Genomic DNA, 25,935 nt, shown 5'->3' with positions numbered 1-25,935 from the left:
GAAGTCTCGAGCGTTTCAACGTGAGCTACAATAGTCTCTGCGGGAAAATCCCAAGTGGCGGTCGACTTCAGACCTTTGAACCATCTGCCTACTCTCATAACCTCTGTCTTTGTGGGACTCCGCTTAAGGCTTGTTGATTTGGTTTAATATTGGCGGGTGAAAAAATAATTATGTTTAACCATGATGTTTGTGTTAATCATCACCGCCGGCCAAGTTAATCTATACTATTAATTGGGAATCATTCTAACTTAAATAACCTTATAAAGTGTAAAAAATTACTAAAATTGCCATTGGAAAATTTACAACCTACGATTACATTACAGATTTCGTCAAAGGGCATAATGGATAATTTGCAGACAATTACACGCGGATCTACATTCGGATCTTGGAGCCATGATTCGGATCCAATAAATTCAGCTTACTGGGCTTAGTCGACATGGCCCAATAAATTTCTCTCGCTTTTAGTACTCACATCTGCATTAATTCAAATTACCACAATTAGTTTCGTGCATAGCAAAATATTTCCCTAACAAACAAACATATATATTCTCCTCTTCACCGATATTTCCACAACAACTCAATCCCATATAATCAGATGATTAAAACTAAACTTATCTCTTTATATTTGATATCCTTGATACCAAAAACTACAAACTCTATCTATTCATATCGGAATAAATTAAGCATATACCATAACTATTCTTATTCTCAAATATTTTCTTAGGCGATAATTCTCTAAATCCTAAGCAACCCTAAACGTCTTCTATCTATTATAAATATAGAAATTAAACAACATTCTCAATACTCAATAACCTATCAAACCACCTCTATACCAAATAAAAAATGGCTCTTCCCATCACCGAACTTAATGCAGTGAAACCATTCAAAACTCAATGGAAGATCCAAGTGAAAATCGTCCATTCGTGGATTCAATACACCCAATATTCTGGGGAGACTCTCGAGATGGTTCTTGCTGATACAACTGTAAGTATCTTTTTACCAATAGTATAGATTTACTCTTTTAATGGGTATGTATTCATCTAATGTTAAATTCTCCTAATTTGCTAAATACAGGGTACCTTGATTCATGCAACTATCAAGAAACAGCAAGTCAACAAATTTCAAAGGCTCATCACAACTGGAGAGTGGAGAACTGTGGAAAATTTCACAGTTGCAAAATCTACTGGAAAGTACCGGCCAACCAGACTTCCATTCAAGATGACCCTCATGAATACGACTGCTATAAGTCGTATTCCTTCTATTTCTGAGGAGTTTTACTTTGATTTTGCTAACTTTCCAGACATTCTGAATGTTAATGGATTGAATGAAAACATCTTGATTGGTATTTTTCATTCCTCCTAATTCTGTATATAGTGTTTAAAGCAAAAAAATAGCAATCTAACACCATTTCATATATTCTACAGATGTTCTTGGTCAGGTCGTGAGTTTAGGTGAGATGACAACTCACGATGTCAACAACAAAGCCACCAAAAGATTTGAGTTTGAACTGCGTGATACAAAGTTTGTGATCTATTTACTCTATTATTTTTTTCAAACAACTGTCTATTTTTTAATACAAAATCTATCATTTATCTATTATAGTGATGAACGCTTGACATGTACTCTTTGGGGGAGGTTTGCTGAGAGAATGTGGGATGCATGTCAAAATGGAGGCAATGAAAGGGTCATTTGTTTGATTCGCCTTGCTAAAATTGGTTCATTCAAAGGTATATTGTTTTGGATTATTTACATTTGGATGCTTAATATGTTTATTACATTATTAGATATTACTAATATATTGCAAATTCAATAGGCGAAAGATCTATTTCAAATGCCTTTGACATGTCTTTGTTGGAAATAAATCCAAACTATCCTGCTGTCCAAGATTTTGTGAACAAGTAAGTTTCTGAAAAAACTTAAAATATACCTAATATTTGCTTTACTAACGTATTTACTTATATTAATTCTCTTATCTTACATTGAACAGCTTGCCAGCAGACGTCCCTGTACTTACTATTCAAGAAGTGATGCCTAAGGATACCAAAATCATTAAGAAGAAGGCATATTTTCAGACTTTTCCCAGGAAAACCATTTCTGAAGTTTTTGAAGCCACTGAAGTAAGTATTTATCATAGATTTTGAAATCAAATCTATATATTTAAATATAAAGACTAATATGTTTCTACTATGTGTCTAGGTTGGTAAGTGCAATGTTATTTGTACTATCTTGAAAGTGGACACAGACTATGCTTGGTATTTCTTTAGCTGTCTTAAGTGTAGCAAGACAGCGTATAAGATACCAAAAATTGAAAATGAGATTGTCAAAAAAGGGAAGAAGCCATTGTTTTGGTGTCCAACATGTAAAGAAGATACTCCTAAGGTCTTACCAAGGTAACTACAATATTTATATTCTTTGGATACACGATATTTTATAAGAAACTTTCTAACTCCTTTATATTAAAATTTTGTGATATAGGTACATGTTAAACCTTGCAGTGATGATAACACTGGAAATACTATGTGTAAGTTGTTTGACAAAACAGCAGCTGAGATCATCGGAGTGTCTGCAGAGGATCTTTTGGAAGGGAATTGGGATGAGGTAGTAACATTTTACATTAAGTTATTATCAAAAGAATTTTAAATTATAATTCCTAAATACTGATTTTACCATGCTTGACATAACAGATAAAAGATCCAACTAATTTGCCTGGACCTGTTAAAGATTTGGTTGGGAAGACTTTCCAGTTTGTGCTCAGTATTGGAAAGGAGAACATCAATGAAACAGATGACACATACAAAGTGTTTAACGTCTGGTTGGGTAATGATTTATACGATCTTGATAATGTTGAAGAATCCAAGAACCAGATTGATCAAGCTAATGATCTGTCTATTGATCAGGTAATTTAAACAATTGGTGCACCCAAACAAGTTCTATCAAATACTTATTCAACTATATCACTAAAGGGCAGGATCTTATTCAAAGATTAGTGAGTACCACCTATTGTTTTCTAATATCAAATAGTGTACTGGAAATTTTTATGACTATTGGCATCAAATCTCTTATATACAACTTTCACTAATATATAGATGGTCACTGGTTTGAAACAGGAAGCTCTTGCTTTGACTAATAGCAGTGACACAACAGATGTAAACACTACTTCTTCTGCAACTCCTTCTTCAAAAAGAAGTAATGAAAGTTCTGACGAAGCTGAAGGGCAGTCTTCTACTACCAAAAAGGTTTGTGTATCTTCAATTCGTGAGAAGATTGAAGAGGATAAGATTGAAGAGGAGAAGATTGAAAAGCAGAAGATTGGAGTATTGAAGATTGAAGAGGAGAAGGTGGAAGGGGAGAAAATTGAACCTAATTAGATTTAGGGAGCTATGCTAAAGTGTTGCGGGTTTGATGCATGGAAGTTGTTCTATTTCAATGGTTTTTATGTTTTTCCTCTTTCCAGAATTATTCAGTTATTTTGATTCATGTTTGCTACTCCAGCTATTTTCATTTCAATAAAAACTTCCAGATTTAGAGTTTACTAACCTCTTGAAAGATCTTTCTCATACATGAATAAGGTCCACTTCCAAGCAATTTCTACCTTCAGTAATCCTGGAGGCAATAAAAATTCAAATCATATAAATATATAAATCTATATATATATGAACAAGCCATCCATGAAATTCAATAAATACAATATACAAAATCACAGAAATAGTAAAGCCTTAGCTTATTTCTCAATCAAAACAAAATGCTTTTCTAAAGAAAATCACAATTTAATCAATCATATAAAAGTTAGCAACGACAACAAAGTTTTGATTATTAAGAAATTACAAAAGCAACATAATATTTGGATACCATAATTTAATACCTACTGCCTATATATTTGTTAGAGGAAATACTACCTTATCACCTAAACATTAGGAAATTCGATATACTGAGTTATCAAAATGAAATCTTTTCTGTTATCTTAATCATAATCAATACTATTGATTCGATTTTGATCTAAGATTAACATATAATTAATAAACTTTTGGCTATCGTCTACACAGAGATATCTTTGAAACTTTGATCACTTCATAGTTACATATATAATAATCTAAATCTTCAAAGGTTATTTTCAAAGGTTTTGCAGAATGAAAAGGAGAAAAAATGAGTGTGCTAATGAAAATAGCAATTCTATGCAGACAGATAACACAAAGCGTTCTAGGTCTCGCCACAATGATGAAAACAGAAACCCAAATATCAATCATGAAGGTCCTACCAGTAATGTTCAAGTAAAAGGAATTTTCAATCGATTGTTAGGAGGAATCAGTAACATACCAGGCAATGAAAATGAAGTCTCTGCTTCTACTGTTGTTGTTCCTTCTTCTTCTATAAAGAGAAGACATGAAACCGGTTAGTTTCTTGATTATTTTGTTTCAACTAAACAATATCATTCTATTATTAATCCATATAATTGTATAGGATATGAATCTACAGTTATTTCTACCAATTCTCTAAGATCAGCAAAGAAAAATGCAAGGACACAGATCAGACCTGCTCAAGTATTGCAGAATATTACAAACACAACAAATCCTGACAGTGAGGTTGTCCAAACACCTCTGGATCCAAAAAAGGTGCCAGAAAAGAATCCAAAAAAGTTGAGTCCTCCATCTGTTAACAGCAAAAAAGGTATACATGCAATGTCAATAAAAGAAAAAGTTTGTAGTCATTTCAATATGAATACACTGAAATTCTATTGAAGAACACTAATGGAAATATTATTTGACTGTAGCTACTAAGGGTATTATACTTACAAATCCAAGAAACTCTTTGAGGTTTGCCAAGTCTTTGTCAAAAGAGAAACAAACAACAAAGAAGAGTTGTTTAGGAAGTAGTGAAGGACACTCTGATGGAGTCCTGCATTCAGAAGAAGAAGCCGAAATTAATATGACTGATCATCAAAATGACAGTAAGTGAAAATTCAGATGATATAAATCTAAACCAGCCAATCATTCACTAATCAATTTATTATTTATATAGGAGCTGCGGAGGAAAAACTTGAACAGGTTTACGATTGTAGTAGTGCATATGACACTGATTCTGAAGCATCAGTTGATTATGAATGCATAGAAGATATTCCAATTGAAGTCAAGCAAAGATACGAGTTTTTAACATTGTTAGATGAAAGTTTGACTAAAGCTTTTGTAGAAAAAAAAACTACAAACGTTTCTAGCAGAAAGAAACAACAAACAGGTACTATCTAATCGGATAAACTTTGAATCTTTTCTTAAAGTAGAAGTTTACATCAACTAAATTGTATCTCTGTTATTTTAGATTACCTAGATCATGGAGATCCTGTCTACTCATGTTCGTATTGTGGTGCTATTATGTGGTACGGAGAACGAATTAACAGACAAAGGAAAGTTCGTAAACCAGTTTTTACACAATGTTGTTTGCAAGGATCGGTCAAACTGCCTTTCCTCCATAATCAGCCAGAATTGTTATTTGCTTTGCTAACAAATGATGATGACATGAGTAGACACTTTAGAGAGAACATCCGAGCCTATAACATGATTTTTTCATTTACTTCTCTTGGTGGTAAATGTGATAATTCTGTTACTTTGGGAAAGGGTCCTAATATGTTTCAGATACAAGGAGAGAATTACCACCAGATGGGAAGTTTGAAACCTGGAGAAGGTGAATTTCCTAAGTTTAGTCAGCTATATATAGTTGACACCGAGAATGAAGTTGAAAATAGAGCCGGAATTTTAAGGTACATTCTCTATCTCAAAACAAGCAATCACAGTATCCAGACTTCGTGTTTGGTCTGTACATATAAGTGTCGTTGCTAACTTAAATTTCTATTTCAGCAAAGGAAAATCTGCTGGGAAATATAAGAAGAAGCCAGAGCTGAGAAAAGAAATAATTGAAGCCATAATCAAGCTTCTAAATGAAGTTAATCCATACGTTGATCATTTTAGACAAGCTCGTGATAGGTTTAATACAAATCCTGAAGAGAGCTTTCACATGAAAATTGTGAGTGACCGTGTGAAAGATGGAAGAACATATGCAGTGCCAACAGCTTCAGAGGTTGCAGCCCTTATTCCAGGTGATTTTCATATTGGTATGCCAAGTCGTGACATTATTATTGAAGAAAAATCTGGGTATTTACAACGAATCAGTGAAATAGAACCATGTTATCTTGCTCTACAATACCCTTTGTTATTTCCAAATGGTGAGGATGGTTATAGGCCAGGTATTAAGAAAGGGAATAATCATGGTAAAAAGAAAAACAAGCCCGAAGGAACTGAGGAGAATAGTTGCATAAGCTTGCGTCAATGGTATGCGTATCGTATACAAGAGAGAAAGAATGAACCGACTATCCTGCTAAGGTCAAAACGGTTGTACCAGCAGTTCTTGGTTGATGCTTACACCACCATAGAAGCTAATAGGCTCAAATATATTAAGCTTAATCAGTCAAGTTTGAGAGCTTCTAACTATGATTCTATTAAAGAGGCGGCAAATTCAGGAAAGACAGATATGAATGATGAAGGAAAAGCATTTTATTTACCAGCTACATTTGTTGGTGGACCAAGATACATGAAGAACATGTACATGGATGCAATGTCTACATGCAATCATTATGGATTTCCAGATCTATTCATTACATTCACGTGCAATCCAAAATGGCCTGAGCTGGTAAGATTTTGTAGTGAGAGAAACTGTAATTCTGATGATAGGCCAGAGATCATAAGCAGAATGTTCAAAATGAAGCTGAATTCTCTTATGGATGATTTGACGAAAAAGCATATATTGGGGAAGACTGTTTCATGTAAGTGAATAATTTTGTTTTATGCGTTTATTGTCAATATTTGTATGGTCCGTTTTCTATAATATCTTACGTTGAGGTTGATCTAATTCTATTTGTCAATGTGGTTATTGCAGCAATGTATACAATTGAGTTCCAGAAAAGGGGTCTTCCTCATGCACATATTTTGATATGGATGCATCCAGATTCTAAATTTCCAAAGCCAGAAGACATAGATAAAATCATTTCTGCTGAAATTCCTGACAAGAATAAAGAACCGGAACTATATGAAGTTGTTAAAGATATGATGATTCACGGACCATGTGGCGTTGTCAACCAGTTTTCACCATGTATGATTGAAGGCAAATGTTCTAAGTTTTTTCCAAAGAAACTTAGAGATCATACTAAGGTAGATAAAGAAGGTTTCCCTTTGTACAGAAGAAGAAAGACAAAGCGTTTTGTGGAGAAGTGTGGATTTAAGTGTGACAATGGATACGTGATTCCTTACAACAAAAAGTTGTTGCTTCGCTACAGAGCTCATATTAATGTTGAGTGGTGTAACCAAACTGGCTCTATCAAGTACTTATTCAAGTATATAACTAAAGGGATGGATCGAGTTTCAGTAGTTGTTGAGCCTACTGTAAAGTCTACTAAGACTACAACCGAGAAAGAGAAGCCTAATAGTCAGAGTAGCGGAGAAACAAGTAAAAATGAGATACAAGACTTCTTCAATTGCAGGTATGAAAATGTTTTTTTCTACATTAGCTTTATCTATATCAGACTTCAAACTCTAACATGTTTTATGCTTTGAAAACAGATATGTATCAGCATGTGAAGCTGGATGGAGAATCTTGAAAAACCCTATACATTATCGGTCAACATCTGTTCAGAGATTATCGTTCCATCTACCAGGAAAACAACTACTATATTTTAAAGCTGATGATGAGGTAGAAACAGTTTTGGAACTATCAGAATTACAGAATTCGATGTTTCTTGCTTGGTTTGAATTGAATAAACGATGTCCTAAAGCCAAAGGTCTCACGTATACTCAGATTCCTCAATTTTACACGTGGGATGGTAAAACAAGACATTTCAATATGAGGAAGCGACCAGGGAAGACACTTGGAAGGATAAATTATGTCCCACTTATTTACGAAGAAGGTTATTATCTAAGAGTGCTTCTTAATACACAAACTGGACCGGAAAGTTTTGAAGATCTAAAGACAGTTAATGGTGTAGTGTACAAATCTTTTAAGGAGACATGTTATGCTTTGGGTTTGCTAGACGATGACCAGGAGTATATTGATACCATAAAAAAAACCAGTTTCTGGGCTACTGGTAACTACTTGCGTTGTATGTTTGTTGTTATGCTCCAGTCTACCACTTTATCTCAACCAGAAGTAGTTTGGGAAAAAACATGGGAACATCTAACAGAAGATATCGAAAGAAACAGGAGAGTGTACTTTAACAGACCAGGTTATTTTGCAGCTCTAAATCAATACCTATTATATATTCAAACAGTTGTTATTTTAAAAATGGTTACCAGCTAAGACATGATTATTATGTCTTTCTTATGACCGTGTTTGTTTTTTTTTTTACATGCAGAATTAACACTTACGGACGAGCAAAAACAGATTTTGGCTTTAAAAGAAATCAACAGCATCTTAAGAAGCAATGGAACATCTCTAACAGCTTTCAAAACAATGCCTCAGTTACCTGATGATGAAATTGATGATAGTAACGTCTTGATACTTGACGAAAAAAACTATGATCGCAATGAACAAAAGGAAAAACTAGAAGAATCGTTGCAGAAAATGACGGATGAGCAGAAGAGTGTTTATAATGAGATCATCGATGCTGTTGATAATGACAAGGGAGGTGTCTTCTTTGTCTATGGCTTTGGTGGAACTGGGAAAACTTTTATATATAAGACACTCTCAGCTTCTCTAAGATCTAGAGGTTCAATTGTGCTAAATGTAGCTTCCAGTGGCATTGCTTCTTTACTCTTACCTGGTGGGAGAACAGCGCACTCTCGGTTTGGTATTCCAATAAATCCTGACGACTTCACTGTATGTAATATTGAGAAAGGTTCAAATCAGGCAGAATTAATAGAAGAAGCGTCTTTGATAATTTGGGATGAAGCTCTAATGATGAGTAAGCATTGTTTTGAATCTATGGATAGGAGTTTCTCTGACATTATTAAAGGAGGTGGAAACAAACCATTTGGTGGCAAAGTAGTTGTTTTTGGTGGAGATTTCAGACAGGTACTACCTGTGATACATGGTGCTGGGAGGACAGAAATTTGTATGGCTGCACTTAATGCTTCTTATCTTTGGAATCATTGCAAAGTTCTGAAGCTGACAAAAAATATGAGGCTACTTTCAAATGATTTGAGTCCAACTGAAGCCAAGGATCTAAAGGAATTTTCAGAGTGGATTCTTGCAGTTGGTGATGGTAAGATAGCACAGCCTAACGATGGAGAAGTGATGATAGAAATTCCCGACGAGTTTTTAATCACAGATGCTGACAATCCAATTGAGACAATAAGCAGGGAAGTTTATGGAGATCCTAAGTTATTGAAGGACAAAAACGATCCAGTTTTCTTTCAACAGAGGGCGATTTTATGTCCCACCAATGAAGATGTGGGTATGATCAATGATTATATGCTTGATCAATTGGAAGGTTAGTATCCACTACTGTTAATTTTTTTGAGCTTTTGGAAAAAAATATGTTGTTAAAGTCAATTTAAAATTATGTGTAGGTGAGGAACGATTATACCTAAGTTCTGATTCTGTAGATCCTTCAGATATTGGAGGTAAGAATAATCCAGTTATAACATCAGAGTTTTTGAACAGTCTAAAGGTATCTGGATTACCAAATCATGGTATAAGGTTGAAAGTTGGTTGTCCTGTGATGTTACTAAGAAACTTAGATCCAAGAGGAGGGTTAATGAATGGCACCAGGCTTCAAATAACACAAATGTCTGACAAAATTATTGAGGCTGTCATTATTACAGGTGATAGAGTTGGAGATAAAGTTCTCCTTCCCAGGATATTGATATCTCCATCAGACATTAAACTTCCTTTTAAAATGCGAAGAAGACAACTTCCGATAGCAGTTGCTTTTGCAATGACCATTAATAAAAGCCAGGGGCAATCTTTGAATCATGTTGGCATCTATCTTCCCAGGCCATGCTTTTCACATGGCCAACTCTATGTAGCTATCTCAAGGGTAACTTCAAAGCAAGGACTGAAAATCCTAATAGTGGATAAAGAAGGAAAACCGCAGAAGGAAACGATGAATGTGGTGTTTAAGGAAGTTTTTCAGAATCTATAAGACTAAGCGTTGGAAGAGACATTTGTTCTAAGAGGTAAGAACCGATAAGAAATGATTCTGATATATCTCTGTTATACAATAATAATTACTGCTCTTTTTATGTCTGAACAGGTCAAACGAGATATGAAAACGTGTGTTTGGCAAGTAAAGGAATCAGTTAATTAAGTTTGCAGAGAAGAACTGATACCCAACCCTTCTTCTTCTGTTATTTTCATGTTAAACTTTGTTTACCTATTACCTATAACAGCTTAACTTTGTTTTTCAAAAGTTTTCTGTCCTAATACCATCATATTCAGTAATATGAAGTAAACTATTTCATATTTATAAGTAGTTAGGTTTATTACTGCTAACCAAACAGTCTGATCAATTATAATATAGAAAATCATAAAACATGCTGCTTCAATCAACAAACGAATATAGAATAAAGCTTAAACAGCATAACAAGCAACCAAATTACTTTGTAAAAATTTGTGACATATTTCATTTGAAAGTAATTCAACTACACTTATTCAACCTAATTTGGAAATCAGTAGAGTAGTTCTACTTATCTTACAAATAAGAGAGTAAAGAATTCAAATTCAAAAGTGATATGTCTCATTTAATATCTTACTAACCTTTTAAATTTGAAGTCTCTGCAAACCTCCAAATACAAAACCAAAACTCTTTCCTCCATCAGATTCCAACTCCCAACTGATCCTTGGTCTGCAGATTTTTAACAGTTATAAATGTTTCATTAGTACAACCATATAAATCATTCTAAAGACTAAGTAACATTGTCGTTTTAAGTTAAAGGATTGTGAGATTTTACATTTCAAGAATGCTCTAAATTAAACCGTTACTGCTTCTGCTCCATAAGAATTAGAGGCGCAAAATGATACTTCGCCTGCAGACAGTGAACTTTGTATAATGAATATAACATTGAGCTAAAGAATAATGAAGCAGTAGCTTCTTCAAATCAAGTGCTCACGTTATATAATAATCTTACTAAAAGAACTTATCTTTGTTGGTCTTCTTCTTTTGAGAATCCATCAAAATATTGCTAATCATCTGAAACAATTATAAAAACAAAAATAAGTTTATAGATTTACAGGTTTCAAGCTATACTAAAATTGATTTGATTTAGTCTCTTAACACTATGAATTTGATGAAACAGATTGATTCACTAACTAACATGTTTAAATTAAACGAAGCAAAATATGATTCAGTTGCAACCAATTAGATATGAAAGGGTAATAGTTAATCAAATTTCTTTGGGTTATTCAAAATCGTTGAACAAGATGAATAATATAACACAAAAAATCAATTGTAGAAACTAAATCGACAGATTCAAAAGAAGTAGAAACAAAAATCAAAGAAAAGAAAAGCTTACCTCTTTTTAGATCTAATAATTTTCAAACCATGAAGTATAATCGAAGACGAATGAAGTGAATCAGATCTATAATGATACACCAAAAAATCAATTGTAGAAACTTAATAGACAGATTTTAAAACAGTACAAACAAAAATTTAAGACAAGAGAAGCTTACCTCTTTGTAGATCTACTAATTTGTCATGATGTCTAAGCGAAGATGAATTAAGAGGATTTTGAATCGATTTCGATATAGGTTCTTCGATCGACCGACAACGACAATTTTGCTTTGATTGTAATTTTTTTCTTCCGTTTCAGACAACAAATCATGAACAATTATCTGTTCAGATAATAAACATCACAATTTTTAATGGTATGGACCAAGATTTATTGAAAATTATACGGCCCATTAAAATTATTTTGTTTGAGATTTTGGCCCACAGAATAAAAGGCGTGGTGACCATGTTTGTGACAAAAAATGTTCCAATTATAGTATAGACTAGATCATGACCCGCACGTACGTGCGGGGTTTCATATTTTTTAAAAAGTTCTAACAAATTTTAATTCAATATAAATTATTTCGTTGTTTTTATGATATATATTTTAGTGTATTAGATTTGGATTCACATGTACGTGTAGAGATATTTTTTTAGAAATTTTTATATAGATTTTAAAAATATAAAATATTTTGTTGTGTTAGTGAACTTTATAATAGTACAAATAATATAAAATTAGAGTAATAAACGAAATTTAGTTGCGTTAGTGCATAGTTATATTTTAAGATCCGGACCTACACGTACGTGCGAAATTATATTTAAGATAAAACTAAGATATAATTTAGTTGCAAAAGTTAAATGATGTTAATTTTTTTATTTTCTAAACTAATCAAAATATTTCTAATAGTTTGATTACATGTGTTAAATAGGATATAGATTCGGTTTGAGTTTAGTTATTTCATGTATATTAGCTAGGGGTAACTATTTTAGAACGGGAAACATATCCCGTCCTATATCTGTCATAAACCAATGGCATTTTTTGTAATTCTTTACCCTTTATAAGGTTATTTATTATCCAATGATTCCCAATTAATAATATAGATTAGAATTTTTTTCCTTACTATACTAATTATTAAACACAATAATTATGTTAAAAAAAACAAACACAGTAATGTGTTATATTATCCAATTATATTTTTTACAAAATATACCGAAATACAGATTTTCGAACAATTTGCTATGTTCCCCATACCAATATATTCAATCCTGTAATTTGTTACATAAATTTATTTTAAATATCATACCAATTTCAAACTGATACACACACATTCAACACCTATATGACATACGTTTTATACTCAGAAAATCGTATGTTACTAAAACCCCGCACGTACGTGCGGGTCCTAATCTAGTTGTTACTTATTTAAGAATCTTATATAATATGAGAAAGTTTTTTCTAACTTTTCCTAACATTGCGACATTTGGCACTCTTTTTTGATGACACTTGTCCTTTTTCATTTTAACTTGTCTCTTTTAATTTAGTTCTAAAAAGAGATATTTCTCTTATCCTATTGGTACATTCGACATATATTTTTAAAATTATTAGGTTTTCAAAATCACGTAACGTTATTGTTAAACTATTTTATAATGTCTTCTTAATAGTTGAATATTTATATCCTAATGATGTATCATTTATCAATATTTAAAGAATCTTATATATATATAAATAGTTTCACTCGCAATCTATTAGGCCACTTAATTGACATCATTTTTTTAATTCTAATTTTTTTTCTTAATCCATCACTAAAAAAAATGTCAGGGCAGTAGATATAAAATTAAATGAAAAAAAGGAGCCTAAAGAGTAAAGACAAGAATATTGTAAACGTATGATAGTCATGAGAAAAAAAAAATTGGGACTAAACATTATGTAATTAAATCTCATTATGATCTCAATAATAAATGGGTCATTTTCAAAATTGAAATTTTATGGTCTACTCAATTACTCATTTAACGTTTTTTCATATATACCCTAATAATATTAATCAACTCTTTCGATATAAATAGCAAATATATATTTTCAATCACAGATTAACACACAAATTTATGCCACTCTTAAGCTGTTGATCCACTTTACAAATTCACATAAACTAAATTGTGTTTGAGAAGCTTGAAGAAAAATATAAGTTATAACAAAATTAGTTTAAACTTCAACAAATAAAACACAAGTCATACTTTTGGTTATTGTTATGTTAAGTAAAGAAAGAAAGAGAAGGTGATGGTGAAGTTGAAGAATAGAAGAAGAAGGAGAAGGTGATGACTGATGATGATCATGATGAAGTTGAAGAATAGTATTTTGTTTGTTTATGATCACTAAAAATTTGCTTTCAAGGGGTATAGTTTATTATAAGAAATAATACTTATTTGATCTGGTATAGTTTGTATGGTTTAGTATTTTTGACCAATGATCTCTTATATTTTATATTTTAAATCAATTTTTATCCTAAATTTTACACTTCTGTATAAATATTTTTTATTTCAAACACAACAGATAAATCTAAATAGAAATATACACTTAATGCATAAGAAACAAACAAGGTTTTTATATGAATACTCTTTTACCCAAATTGCAACTACTTTATATTATTTTATTTTTAAAATAATCATTCTCTCATTCTCCTTTATGATACTTCAAATCTTTAAGTTTACTTTGTTTCTTATTTTCTTCAATGGGTTGAAAAATAAATTAAGACATAATGATAGTAAGAATTTTTAATTTATTTATAGAGATTGTATGGTATATATTGACCATATTTTCTTAGTTTTTATTTGTTTCTAAAACGATATAAAAATGTACTTCTTCTATCTTTATTTTTATTAAAAAAAATTACATATATATATATATATATATATATATATATATATATGTGTATTATAACTCAATGAGGATTTCATGGCTATAAAATTCTTATTTATAGACTACATATTATTTTCTTACATATTTATGTATTTTGTATTCTATTTAAATTATGTAAAATGTGATAGAGATAAAAAAACAAAATTAATACATTTTTTTGAAATCTTTTCATTTCTTTATTTTTTCTCTGTAAAATTTGTACTATACACATAATTACATTTGCTACTATGTGAACAAAAATGTAATCATATAAATATCATTGTAATGTTTATTCTATTCAAAATTTTTGCTTTAAGATTATTGTTCTTTTTTCCCAATGTGAATTTAATAAAAATGATGTTATTAGAATGAAGCTTAACACTAGAACTTAAATTGTGTGGATTATAAGAAAAAAAATATGTTGTCTTTGGGATTATTGTTAAAATTAGGGTTATGGGAGTGTAATTTAAATGGTTTATAGAAAATACATTTAGTTTCATTTCAAAAATTATTTGAATTTTGATTGTAAAATAACTAACATGTAATTTTCCATGAATAAAAAAAACTATATGGTTAACTGGTGTTTAATGGGATAGTAATTAATATTGTAACGGTTGGAATCATTAAAACTCACTTGTATGCATTCATTTGAAAATTAAGGACATGAATGGTGCGTCCTAAAGTAATATAATAAGACATTTAAAATGGGAAAATATAAAAGTACAATGATTTAAGAGTATAATTAATTCTTTTTCACATCTCCTTTTCTCAAGAGTATGTTAGCCGCACAAAAAAAGAGACTTACATATATATTTTCATGTGTTTTGTCCTCACTGAAAAGTACCAGAAATCATTTATCTTTTTAATATTTTTTGTCATTGGGTGAGTAATTTTTATTCCGATAATAATTGATCTTTTGATATTAGAATTCCAAGAAAAAATGCATAGTTTGTATGGAAAAAGATTTTAAAATCACTTTAAAAAATGGAACAAAAGGAATAGTTAATTTCTAGATTGATATAAGTCAAGAGCATTGACATCTATTTATTCGTTTACTCTAAGAACATAATTAACAAATCACTAATTTTATGTTTTTCCAATGGAGACAATAAAATTATCAAAAAAATAATTTATATATTACCAAAAAAATATAATTTTGATATTTATATGTTTTTATACTTCAAATAATTACAAATATGAAACATTCCATCCTTTCAAAAAAATGTTAGAACGAATCCAAAATGTACACAAATATTTGACACAACAAAAGTATGATGTGAAAAAATAAACAATCAATAGTTAAAAGCCATTAACATGAAAAACAGCACTATATAGAATCGTGGTCATCTAAATTACGGGAAATTTTGTAACATTCCGGTTTTAGGAATATGGTGGTGCATACGAAGAGGTTTAAAAAAATTGATTTAGCCACCAAAGTACACTTATCTTTTCGGTCAACTGTCCTGAGAAAACTCCACAATTAAGCGTGCTTAAGCTGGAAACGTTTCAGGATGGGTGACCTTCCGGAAAGTGGTTGTTGGAACTGTGTGAGTGAGGACAAAACCCAGGAAAATATCATGTGGTGATTTTTAGGGTCGGTAAACAAGTCTTTAAAGCCTCTTGGACGTAGTGGATCAACCATCAGAAGATGGTGGACATGGGACCCATTAAGAAAGATGGCAGTCAGGGTGTTACAAGTGATTTCAGAGCTGAATCCAGACGAGTGTGGAGTAAAGAGAGCTCACACCACCGGGGGTGACGGTCTTCGTGCGCAACGAGGACGTTGCGATCTGTTAGTGGGGGTGAATTATAACACCCCGGTTTAAGGGATATGGTGGTGCCTGTGGAGAGGTTTAAAAGAATTTATTTGGCCACCTATGTCACCAAAGTGCACTTATCTTTTCGGTCAACTGGTCTAAGAAAACTTTACAGTTAAGCGTGCTTAAGTTAGGAAATTTTCAGGATGGGTGACCTTCCGAAAAGTGATTGTCGGAACTGTGTGTGTGAGTGGGGACAAAACACAGAGAAGGATCATGTGGTGATTTGTAGAATCGGTAAACAAGTCTTTAAAGCGCCCCGGACGTAACAGACCGACCATAAAAAAAATGGTGAGTCCACGGGCCGAGAGAAGATGTCGGACCTATTAAGAGAGATTACGGTAGGGGCGTTACAAATTTTTTGCTACAAATGAAAAGCCTTGAAAGACATATACAAGGTTTGAGACTCTTGACAATAAAATGTGACAATGCTTAAATTACTAAAAATTTAAAATTTAAAATCTATACAGCGGGCCTAGATATAAGTGGAAAAGCGACATATCGAGTCTGGTAATTCACTTATGCATGTCTTCTAAAATAAGGCGATTAAAATATTGCTTATTTTTCAATGATTAGCAATATTTTAATTTTTTTTTTAATAAAATCATGTCTTCTAAATCTTAAAAAAACATATTTACTACATCTTTAGTTTTAAAATAATAGTTTCCAAGACTTTAATATAAACTTATGCATGTATTAAAATTATATCCACAACACATACACCAGACAAACTAAATTGTAGAGGTTAATCTATTGTTTCTAGACAATTGTTAATATATTACACATTTAGCATCTATAGAGATGCATTTGCACCTGAAAATGTTGTGTGCAAATTACGAAAAAGCAGTGATCTATATATAATTTAGTAATCAAACCCCTCAACTAAAGATAAATCGTAAGAAAACTCCTCAATCATATATTTAGAGAAAAAACCCCTCAACTTCAAATCTTTTAATGCAAATTCTCCTTCGTCTACAGTATCGTGAAAATTGGACGGACTATAATTCAATTTAAAACGTAACCTTTCTTAGTTACTCTCCTAATCGATTTCGACACCACACAAACTTCAGAGAATCTCACTATGATAAATTAGGGTTCATCCATTTAGATTTTTAACTTTGAGAAATTTAGAGCTAAGGTTTGGGGATTTATAATCGGATCGAAGGACGTTTTGTTGTTTCTGTTTATAATTCATGTTGTTTAAGTGTATATATGTCGTTTTCAATTTCAATTTAATTGTAGTCCATGCACTTTTCACGAAAATGTAGACGGAGAAGGATTTGTAATAATAGATTTTAAGTTGAGGGGTTTTCTCATTAAATATATAGTTGAGAGGGTTTTTTACGATCAATCTTTAGTTGAGGGGTTTTATTACTAAAAACTTTAGAAAGACATACTATTTAGTGTCTATATATATACTATTTCCAAGAAACGATTATGAAGTTTATCTTTATAATTCACAAAAGTACTTCTAAATCTTTAAACTGCATTGAAATGAAAATCTTCAAAAACCGTATTAAAGTAATGTGTTTTTTTAATACTCCATAATTCAAAAACATATAAATGAATCTTTTAAAAATTTCTCATATGTTAACAACTACATGTGCACTTCATATATAATTTAATGTAAACTTTATTCTATATAAAGAACAACTGAATGCGTAACCCACGCATCGCGTGGGACACTCTCTAGTTTAATATTAAGAAAAGGGTAAGAACGTTGTTGAGATACTCAAAGTGTAGTATCTTTTTTTTTTGTTGTTATTGTCGTGTGTGTGTTCTTTTACAGCATCTTAAGAGCATCTCCAATGGGGAGCTCTCTTCATGAGACTCTCTCAAATATTTTAGTATAAATTTTGTGAAAATGTAAGATGAGAACTTTTGTCTTTTTTAAAAAAAAGTTTTTCATAGTCCAATGGTAAGTTCTCAAGTAGGGTTTTCTTAAAAAAAATTATTAAAAATTTTATTTCATAAAACTTAAATTATTGCAATTCATAAAAATATTTAACATTCATTATTTTAAAACATTTATAAATAGATGTGCAAAAACAAAACCGGAATAACGATTAGTTGTACTGTTGATTGTTGCGAAATTTTTGCATATATGATCAACCAAAGTCAAGGCTTTGAGCTTTTCATTACTCTCTTTAATTAAGGGTTTCAAGGTTTTTGATTTTTATCCACATATTCTTAGAGATTAAAGATCATTTTCATACATCATTTCATTTATAAACTAGGTCTAGTGTATATATTTTGAATTTATACTGTAAATTTAGTATCATCAACGACGATTTTCATTTTGTTGAGAGAAAAAAAGATCACTGATACAAACTGATTGGTGACTTGATCTTATTTTGTGAATGTTCATGCCAAAGCTTGTGTTACCATAATTATTTTGTGAATTGCTTAGCTATGTCTAATATCAGATGATTAAAATTATCAATATCACTGCAACAATTATTCCATAAGACACTGAAGAAAGAGGAATCACAATGCAGAAAAAGATTTGTGAGTTGGGTCAATAGACATGCTTAGCTATTAGCATTAGCCTTTGCTTGCTTCTCCTTGTAGTCTCTGACCGCAGACTTGATAGCGTCCTCTGCAAGCATACTGCAATGAATATAAGCATGAAACATTGAGCATTCCTCTTCTATGATAAATCGACATATAACAATAACCAAGACCAATGATAAACTAGAAACAAGAACAATGGTATATAGGAATATAAACATGAAGCATTAATCGTTGACCATACTAAATCACAAGAACTCGTGCATTGTGTGAAACAACTTGTTTTCAGAATCATCAATTCAAATCCAGAATCAAATCCACAAAATCTATCACCACCTAATTCGTATCTGTAAGCAATCAAATCAAATAAAACTGACCTTTCCAAGAGTATAAGCCAAAGTAGAACTAGCAACACCAGCTCCAATATTCATACTTCTTCTCATCAACAGATGGTCCATCTAGCGTCTCGCTCATGGCTCTCATTGCCACAACATCGACATGATCCTTGGATCCGCAGGCTTGAGTGCAGTACACCGAACATACAAAACAAATACAAGAATAGCCTGCAACACACATGATACATAAAAAAGAACATGTAATAAGATACAATTAATGATCCTATAACCTATGTGTGTGTGGTTTAAATCCTAAAATTCAAGTCGCTAAACCGATTTTCCGAACTTTAAACTAGTTTGAGAAGCAGTAAACATACCACATGAGAGTAAACACCGATCAAAACGTATTCCCAAATACGACCTCCAACAAAAGGAGCGAAGAAAGCATAGAAAGCGACCACCAACAAGCAAAACACCGTACGTAATTGCAATCACCCGAGAGAAAAATACACAAAACCCAATTGAAATCACAGCCAATTGTGACTTCATATTGACCAGATTCTAGAAAGCAATCATGGAAAATCGAAGCTTTGGCTATAGAGAAGGTTACATCCGATCTTTACCTGAAGAGTGTGAGCGGGAAGTTGCCAACCGTGTTTCCTCACCATACCTTCTTCTTCAACAACAACAAGCCAAGAAAGATAAACCCTAATTTTACGACAACGTCTCCGTCACGTTGCCGTCGCCACCGCCGGAGCGATTAAGTGAAAAGTGTTGATGCTCGCAGAAAAAAGAAAACAAAATCTGCGTCGACTCATCAGAAACTCACGAAATTGGCGTTTGTTCATCACTTCCTTTGATCGCAATCGCGAGATCGAGAGAGAGAGAGAGTCGTGTTTCTTGTTTAAATGCTTCTTCCAATAAAAAAAACTCTCATTGTCGAGAGAGAAAAAAACAAAAAACAAATGAGAGTTTTTTTTTTTCTTTTGTTTAAATGCTTCCTCCAACCAATAAATGACACGTATGCAGCTCTCTGAAATCTCAAATTCTCTTAAGAGAAGCGATTTTCTTTTGTTTACTCAGTTTTGAATTATTTTTGATCAAAATAATCAAGAGAACTTATCAAAAAATTGGAGAGAACCTCCCTTTGGAGGTGCTCTTATGGGTCCTTAATTAGTGACGTATTAAAACAGTTAGTAAATTGGTTTTCTTCTTGTAGATACTTGCGCGGGAGATTAATTTAAATTTTTTTTGAGCATAAAATATAATCACTAAAATTTATTAGATATATATTTGAGCATAAATTTAATAATTTAAAATTTAAAAGATAAATTTATATAAACACTAAATTTATTTTACAAAATGATATACACCATATATATTGTCGACGATAATGTTTCTTTGACAAATAAATGGTTTGATATATCATGTGGTAACAAAGATCACTTGAATAACTCGTGGAAAGAATAAAAGGTATCGACAACCATCTCATGATCATATATGTCTAAAATAGTTTCTTTCTTATTCATATTCCATGAAAGCATTTCTTTAAAAGTTTTGACATTAATTATCGATTGTTGATCTAATTGTAGATATTATCTATACTAGTATTTTTGAAGTACATTCTTAGCGGGTGGGGCAAAATGCATTTGGATACAATGGGTATCCGACCCGTTTACAAATTTTGGTCATAAAAAGTTTGTTGGGTCGGATTATATTTAATCCAACTCATACACCGGATATTTCATATTTAATAATTTAGATATTTAGAAGATTTGATTAAGATTTAGAATTATGATTCTCCTATCATCTTTGTTTGATTTGTTTTTAATTGTTTTGAATCATCATATAATACATACATAAAGTAAAAAAAAAAAATTTTGCATATACTATGATTCAAAATTTTATAAACGGACATATATTATCCAATTGACGAAAAATGTGTGTTCAACGTTCCACATCGACTAAAATATTTAGACAATGATTCGGAATCATATCATAAATAAGATCAACATTAATAAAATAAATGGGTTTTTTTTGGCGGGACGGGTTTGGCGGAACAGGTTTTTGAATCAACAATAATTAAAAAATTAAAATACCATTAATCCGCCTCTTCAATACGAATTAAATCTTTAAATGTTTTTAATACCACCAATATTAGACATATCAAATCAGTCTCATTTAGAAAAAATTGTATAAAACCAAAAATTGTCTCGTGATATAATGTTATTTAATAACAATTGTAAACTATAAAATATAAATGTCTTTGAGAATAATACAATTTTCAAACTTTAATATATAATAAATAATCTTTAAATTTTTAAAATTACTACTTTTAGAAACCAAATCACGGGACGGGTTAAGAAATTACAAGACTGGTTATATTTTGGAACGAGCTTATATGGTGGAAGAGTTTGAATCAATATTTATAAAATTTTAAAATATCATTAACAAGCCGCTTTAATACATATTAAATCATGTGTTTATTAAAATATAAATGTCTTACAGAATGATACAATTTGTAAACTTTTATATATAAAAAATAATCCTTGAATTTTAAAATCACTACTTTTAGAAAAAAAATCACAGGACGAGTTAAGAAATTACGGGTCGGATTATATTTCAGAACGGGTTTATATGGCGGACGGGTTTGAATCAATATTTATAAAGTTTTAAAATATCATTAACATGCCGCTTTAATACAGGTTAAATCTTCAGTTTATTAACAATTGTCTCGTGGACTCGTGGTATACCGTTACTTATTAAAAATTGTAAACTATAAAATATAAATATTTTATAAGGAGATACAATTTGCAAAATTTTATAAATATTAACTCTAAAAAATAAAACATCCCGCGGTGTACCGCTAGTTAAAATCTAGTTTATGATTAAATGTTGATACAAACATAACATCATTTCATACAAAATGCGAATATACCGAGTTTCATGAATATTATTTAGTGTAAATGTACATCTATAATACCATGGTACTAGAACGGCTTTAGCAAGCTTGTTTTACCCATCAAAGGAAGTGCATCGTGCCATAAGAGAATTCTCGACTAAGTCATCAATGTGTCAATCTTATCTCACTTTTTATGATTACATGCCCAAACGGTTAAGCCCAACTTTGAATCTAATAATATGTTTAACAATGTATGTCATGTATTTTCTAAAAATCCATTCGTTTCACACAATGAATGGGATCTCAAAGATTTTACTTTAGTCATGTGCATTATCTTTCTAAGTTTTAGAAATTTATTTTCCAAACACTTTTAACTACCAATTCTTTCGTCAACTTCTATGATACACTAGTTGCCTCTCTGACATCTACTTTCTTTTCACCTTCTACTGACTCACATATAATATATATTGGACTGTGAATTAATTTTCAAGACATATCATAACTACTACCATTCAATACTCAATTACTATCATTCAATACTCAATTTTTTGGATTAAAAGCATTTGATTCAATTGATGAAATATCAAACTTGTATTTTTCTTTTTGATCACGTTATGCTACACAAATTACGTATCACTTTTTTTTTAACGGCTTACATATCATTTTTGTATATTTTGTTGTCGAACTCTTGAATAATGTGATTATTGATTTTTTTAAAAAAGATGGATAATAATGTTTTAAAATTTTTAAGATTTTTTTTATAATCTCACAAGATAAAGTATGACTCTTACAATATATTGGTCTTAAATTATAAATTTAAATTGATTTTAGTAATCTTTTATTTCTTAAAAGTCAAAATATAATAATAAATATATTTAGTATATTTTTCTTAAAACTAATGTTTCACTTTAAATTTCATTTCTTGTTTAGAATTTTACATATAGAATTACATAAATTTAGTTTTATTCTACCATGCATTTAAAATTTCCTTCCATTGTAAAACTCATTAACAAATTTAAAAATTTGAAGTATGATCATTTTTAATTTTTATCTATTAAAAGTTGAATTATATTATTACTACTAATAAAATTTTCATAGAATTATTTTTATTATTTTAACATCTCATTTATTTTATATAATTCATTTTTTATTTATTTAAAATTTCTAATAATTATAGGTAACATAAATATGCATTAAATAAATGTCTTAAATTTATTTTAATGTTAAATAAATAGTGTTGCTTAGGTGAACACTCTAGATGGAGAGAGAACTCTCTAATTATATATATAATATATAGATTATGCTATCTAAACCACTAGTTTGCTAGGCTTTAGTGTTGGATGAGCAGCACCATTCACACCCTTTCTTCTTTTTGAGCTTTCAATAGTAGGTGCTCCACACCATTTCTGATCGAACCTGAGCTCTCTCCAAGCATGATCCAATGAGAACTTCTTCTGCATATCATTGAAGTAGAGTTGGTGTGCCATCTTCATTACATCATCCTCACTCTGTCCAGATGCTTTTTGATTTGTTGCTGCTGCATAACACCCCACAAACTTATTCACTATTTCATTGATCTTGCCCCACCTTTGCTTACACTGGGCCGACTCTCTCTTTGGGAAACCTTCAAGCTGCGGGCTATTAGAGACATATGCTGCAATTCGTTTCCAGAATGATCCACCTTTTTGATCATTCCCTACGATAGGATCCTTGCTTGTATTTAACCAAGCACTTATGAGGACAAGATCCTCTTTTGGTTTCCATTTCTTTCTAGAGACACCCACCTTTGGTGTGGCTGTGGCAATGGCTTCATCTTCACTTCCTTCATCAGACCATTGTGTGCTATAAAGAGGGACTTCAGATGAGCCAGGGACTTCTTGTTGACTATGCAACAGGTCCATGAAACCAGACGGCAGCCCACTATCATCCATTTGGTAGTGGCTGTGTTTGTGGTTTGTGGTTAAAGGTTTCAGGAAGAGAATACTGAAGTGGTTTGAGGTTTGTGGTTAAAGGAGAAGGAAGAGAATTAGAAGGTGTTTTTGGTTTCTGGTTTGTGTTAGTGTTAACAATTTAAAGAAGGTGAAAGTGTCTTAAGTGTTAGCAATCAATGACACTAAAGACACTAAAGTCTTTACCTAATCTAAACCAACTAAGAAGTTACTACACAAAATTTATTACATACAAACCAATCAACATACAAAGCTTTTTACAAAAAATTTAAAATCTGTAATACAAAAGATTGAAAACATAGAACATACACTCTATTACGCAGATTATTAACTCTCTACAATGGCATTTAAACAGATAACATTCAAAGCATTGAAAACAGAACATACAAAACATGAAACAGAGATTACAAAAAAAAAACAGCAAGTTAAAAAAAGATTCTTATTTAAGCAATCAATTGGATGGTAAAAAAACTTAAGACACAGAGCATTTATGCAACTATGATGTTCAGTTTACTTACTACTACTTAGTACTTATGCAATCAGTCGTATTCAAGCATTTATCACACACTAACATTAACTATGATGTTCAGTTAGCTACTCTCTACTTAACACTATACATAATCTACTCAAGCATTTATCAGAAAATGCATTTATTAAACAAACAATCAATGCAATAACAAAAGATGGAGCATTTACCTTTAATCAAATCTCAGAAGCCTTCTCCTTTTGCAGATCCTTGCCATCTCCACTTACCTTCTCCAATAGCCTTCTGGACTTGCAGTTTTCCCATTGACACTCAACAAAAAACAGAGAGAAAGAGAAAACAATTAGAAAGACATTAACATTCAACTCACAAATTTATCCAATGAAAGTAACAGATATAAACACTAATAGACTAATTTTAATGATTCAAAACAGAGATAAATATATCAAATTTCATGTCTGAATACTGAAATCAAGCAACATCCGAGAATGCTTCATGATACTCAAACTAAGTGTGCAAAATCCGAAACTATCTACCAAAATCAAACAATATATTTCCAGATTTTTGCTCAATCATGCCTAATAAGTGAAACAGAACCTCCAATTCGATTCAAATGACCAAAAAAAACAATAATGTGATTTCCCGAAACTATGAACCCTAAATCTAACAATCTATGACAAATTCGTCAACAATTATGGTTATTTACTAACAAAAAGCCTCCTAATTGCTTAATAAACAACAAATTGTGGCTAAAAACGAAAAACCCTAAATTATAAATCGAAACCCTAATTTTCTTCAAACCCTAATTTCGATTGGGAACCACAAAATAAAACGAATCAAGTCACGATACACAGAGGAAAAGGGCTAGATTCATAACTGGAACAAGATATTGGACCATCCTTCAACGAATCTTTCTTCTCCATCGCCAATCTTCGATTCGGTTTGACTCCATTCGCCGATGGTTTTAACCGTCTATCCAGCTGATGATTCCCGCGGCAGGTAAGTCTCACATACCACGAAATCGGCGTCGATTCATCGGAAACTCACGGAAACGGCGTCGATTCGTCGGAAAATTTTAACGCCATCGAGAGAGACTTCCGCGTTTTCTTCTTTCTGTCGAGAGAGAAAAAAGAACAAAAAATAATGAGAGTTTTTTTTTCCTTTTGGTAAAATGTTTCCTCCAACCAATAAATGACACGTGTGCGGTTCTCTGAAAATCTCAAATTCCTCTTTAAGAGAAGCGATTCTCTTTTATTTACTCAGTTTTGAATTATTTTTGATCAAAATAATCAAGAGAACTCCATTAAAATTTTGAGACAACCTCCCTTTGGAGGTGCTCTTAGGTCTGGGCCAGTTCTGGTGATGAATATACATTGTTCAAGCCATGAAAGACAGTGTCACTATTCCAGCCTTGAATGACGGTGTCAATGGTGTTATTTATATGTGTAAATAGAAACATGTAAATTTTCTACGGAAACATGTAAACATGTTCCGTGACTTTCTATTTGACGAGAAAGTATTATCCTTCTTACCATGGCTTTCAATGGAGATTGCATCTGATGTTACTTATTTCACCTTTA

At 31.5% G+C, this 25,935-nt stretch overlaps 1 protein-coding gene and 3 long non-coding RNA genes across 5 annotated transcripts; 1 reads left to right on the top strand and 3 right to left on the bottom strand.

Annotated features, from left to right (window-relative positions):
* Nucleotides 1-220: 220 nt before the first annotated feature.
* On the bottom strand, nt 221-3,620 carry LOC110230056. The gene is made up of 2 exons (XR_002333307.1): nt 3,538-3,620; nt 221-474 (listed from the first exon to the last, which is right to left on the bottom strand). It is a non-coding gene; the product is annotated as an uncharacterized LOC110230056 (long non-coding RNA).
* On the top strand, nt 904-2,450 carry LOC9322266. 2 transcript variants are annotated; one of them, XR_002333306.1, is made up of 4 exons: nt 904-984; nt 1,075-1,342; nt 1,425-1,898; nt 1,988-2,450. XR_002333306.1 is itself a non-coding variant. In XM_021031932.1 (3 exons), exons 1-3 carry the CDS (start codon nt 964-966, stop codon nt 1,811-1,813), a joined length of 678 nt encoding a protein of 225 aa, XP_020887591.1. In that variant the 5' UTR covers nt 904-963; the 3' UTR covers nt 1,814-2,450. The 2 variants fall into 2 exon arrangements, 1 of the variants encoding a protein (XP_020887591.1); XM_021031932.1 differs by having other exon boundaries at nt 1,425-2,450.
* A 659-nt stretch (nt 3,621-4,279) lies between the features above and the next one.
* LOC110230355 lies at nt 4,280-11,798 on the bottom strand. Its single transcript, XR_002333457.1, has 7 exons — nt 11,647-11,798; nt 11,490-11,555; nt 10,929-11,167; nt 10,735-10,822; nt 4,791-4,893; nt 4,531-4,647; nt 4,280-4,365 (listed from the first exon to the last, which is right to left on the bottom strand). It is a non-coding gene; the product is annotated as an uncharacterized LOC110230355 (long non-coding RNA).
* Nucleotides 11,799-18,439: 6,641 nt separating this feature from the next.
* LOC9322265 lies at nt 18,440-19,918 on the bottom strand. The gene is made up of 3 exons (XR_002333353.1): nt 19,398-19,918; nt 19,063-19,248; nt 18,440-18,784 (listed from the first exon to the last, which is right to left on the bottom strand). It is a non-coding gene; the product is annotated as an uncharacterized LOC9322265 (long non-coding RNA).
* Between the last annotated feature and the right edge of the window lie 6,017 nt (nt 19,919-25,935).

Source organism: Arabidopsis lyrata, assembly GCF_000004255.2.
Source record: "Arabidopsis lyrata subsp. lyrata unplaced genomic scaffold ARALYscaffold_3, whole genome shotgun sequence".
Taxonomy (NCBI): Eukaryota; Viridiplantae; Streptophyta; class Magnoliopsida; order Brassicales; family Brassicaceae; genus Arabidopsis; species Arabidopsis lyrata.
This window is presented reverse-complemented; position numbering and strand designations above follow the sequence as displayed.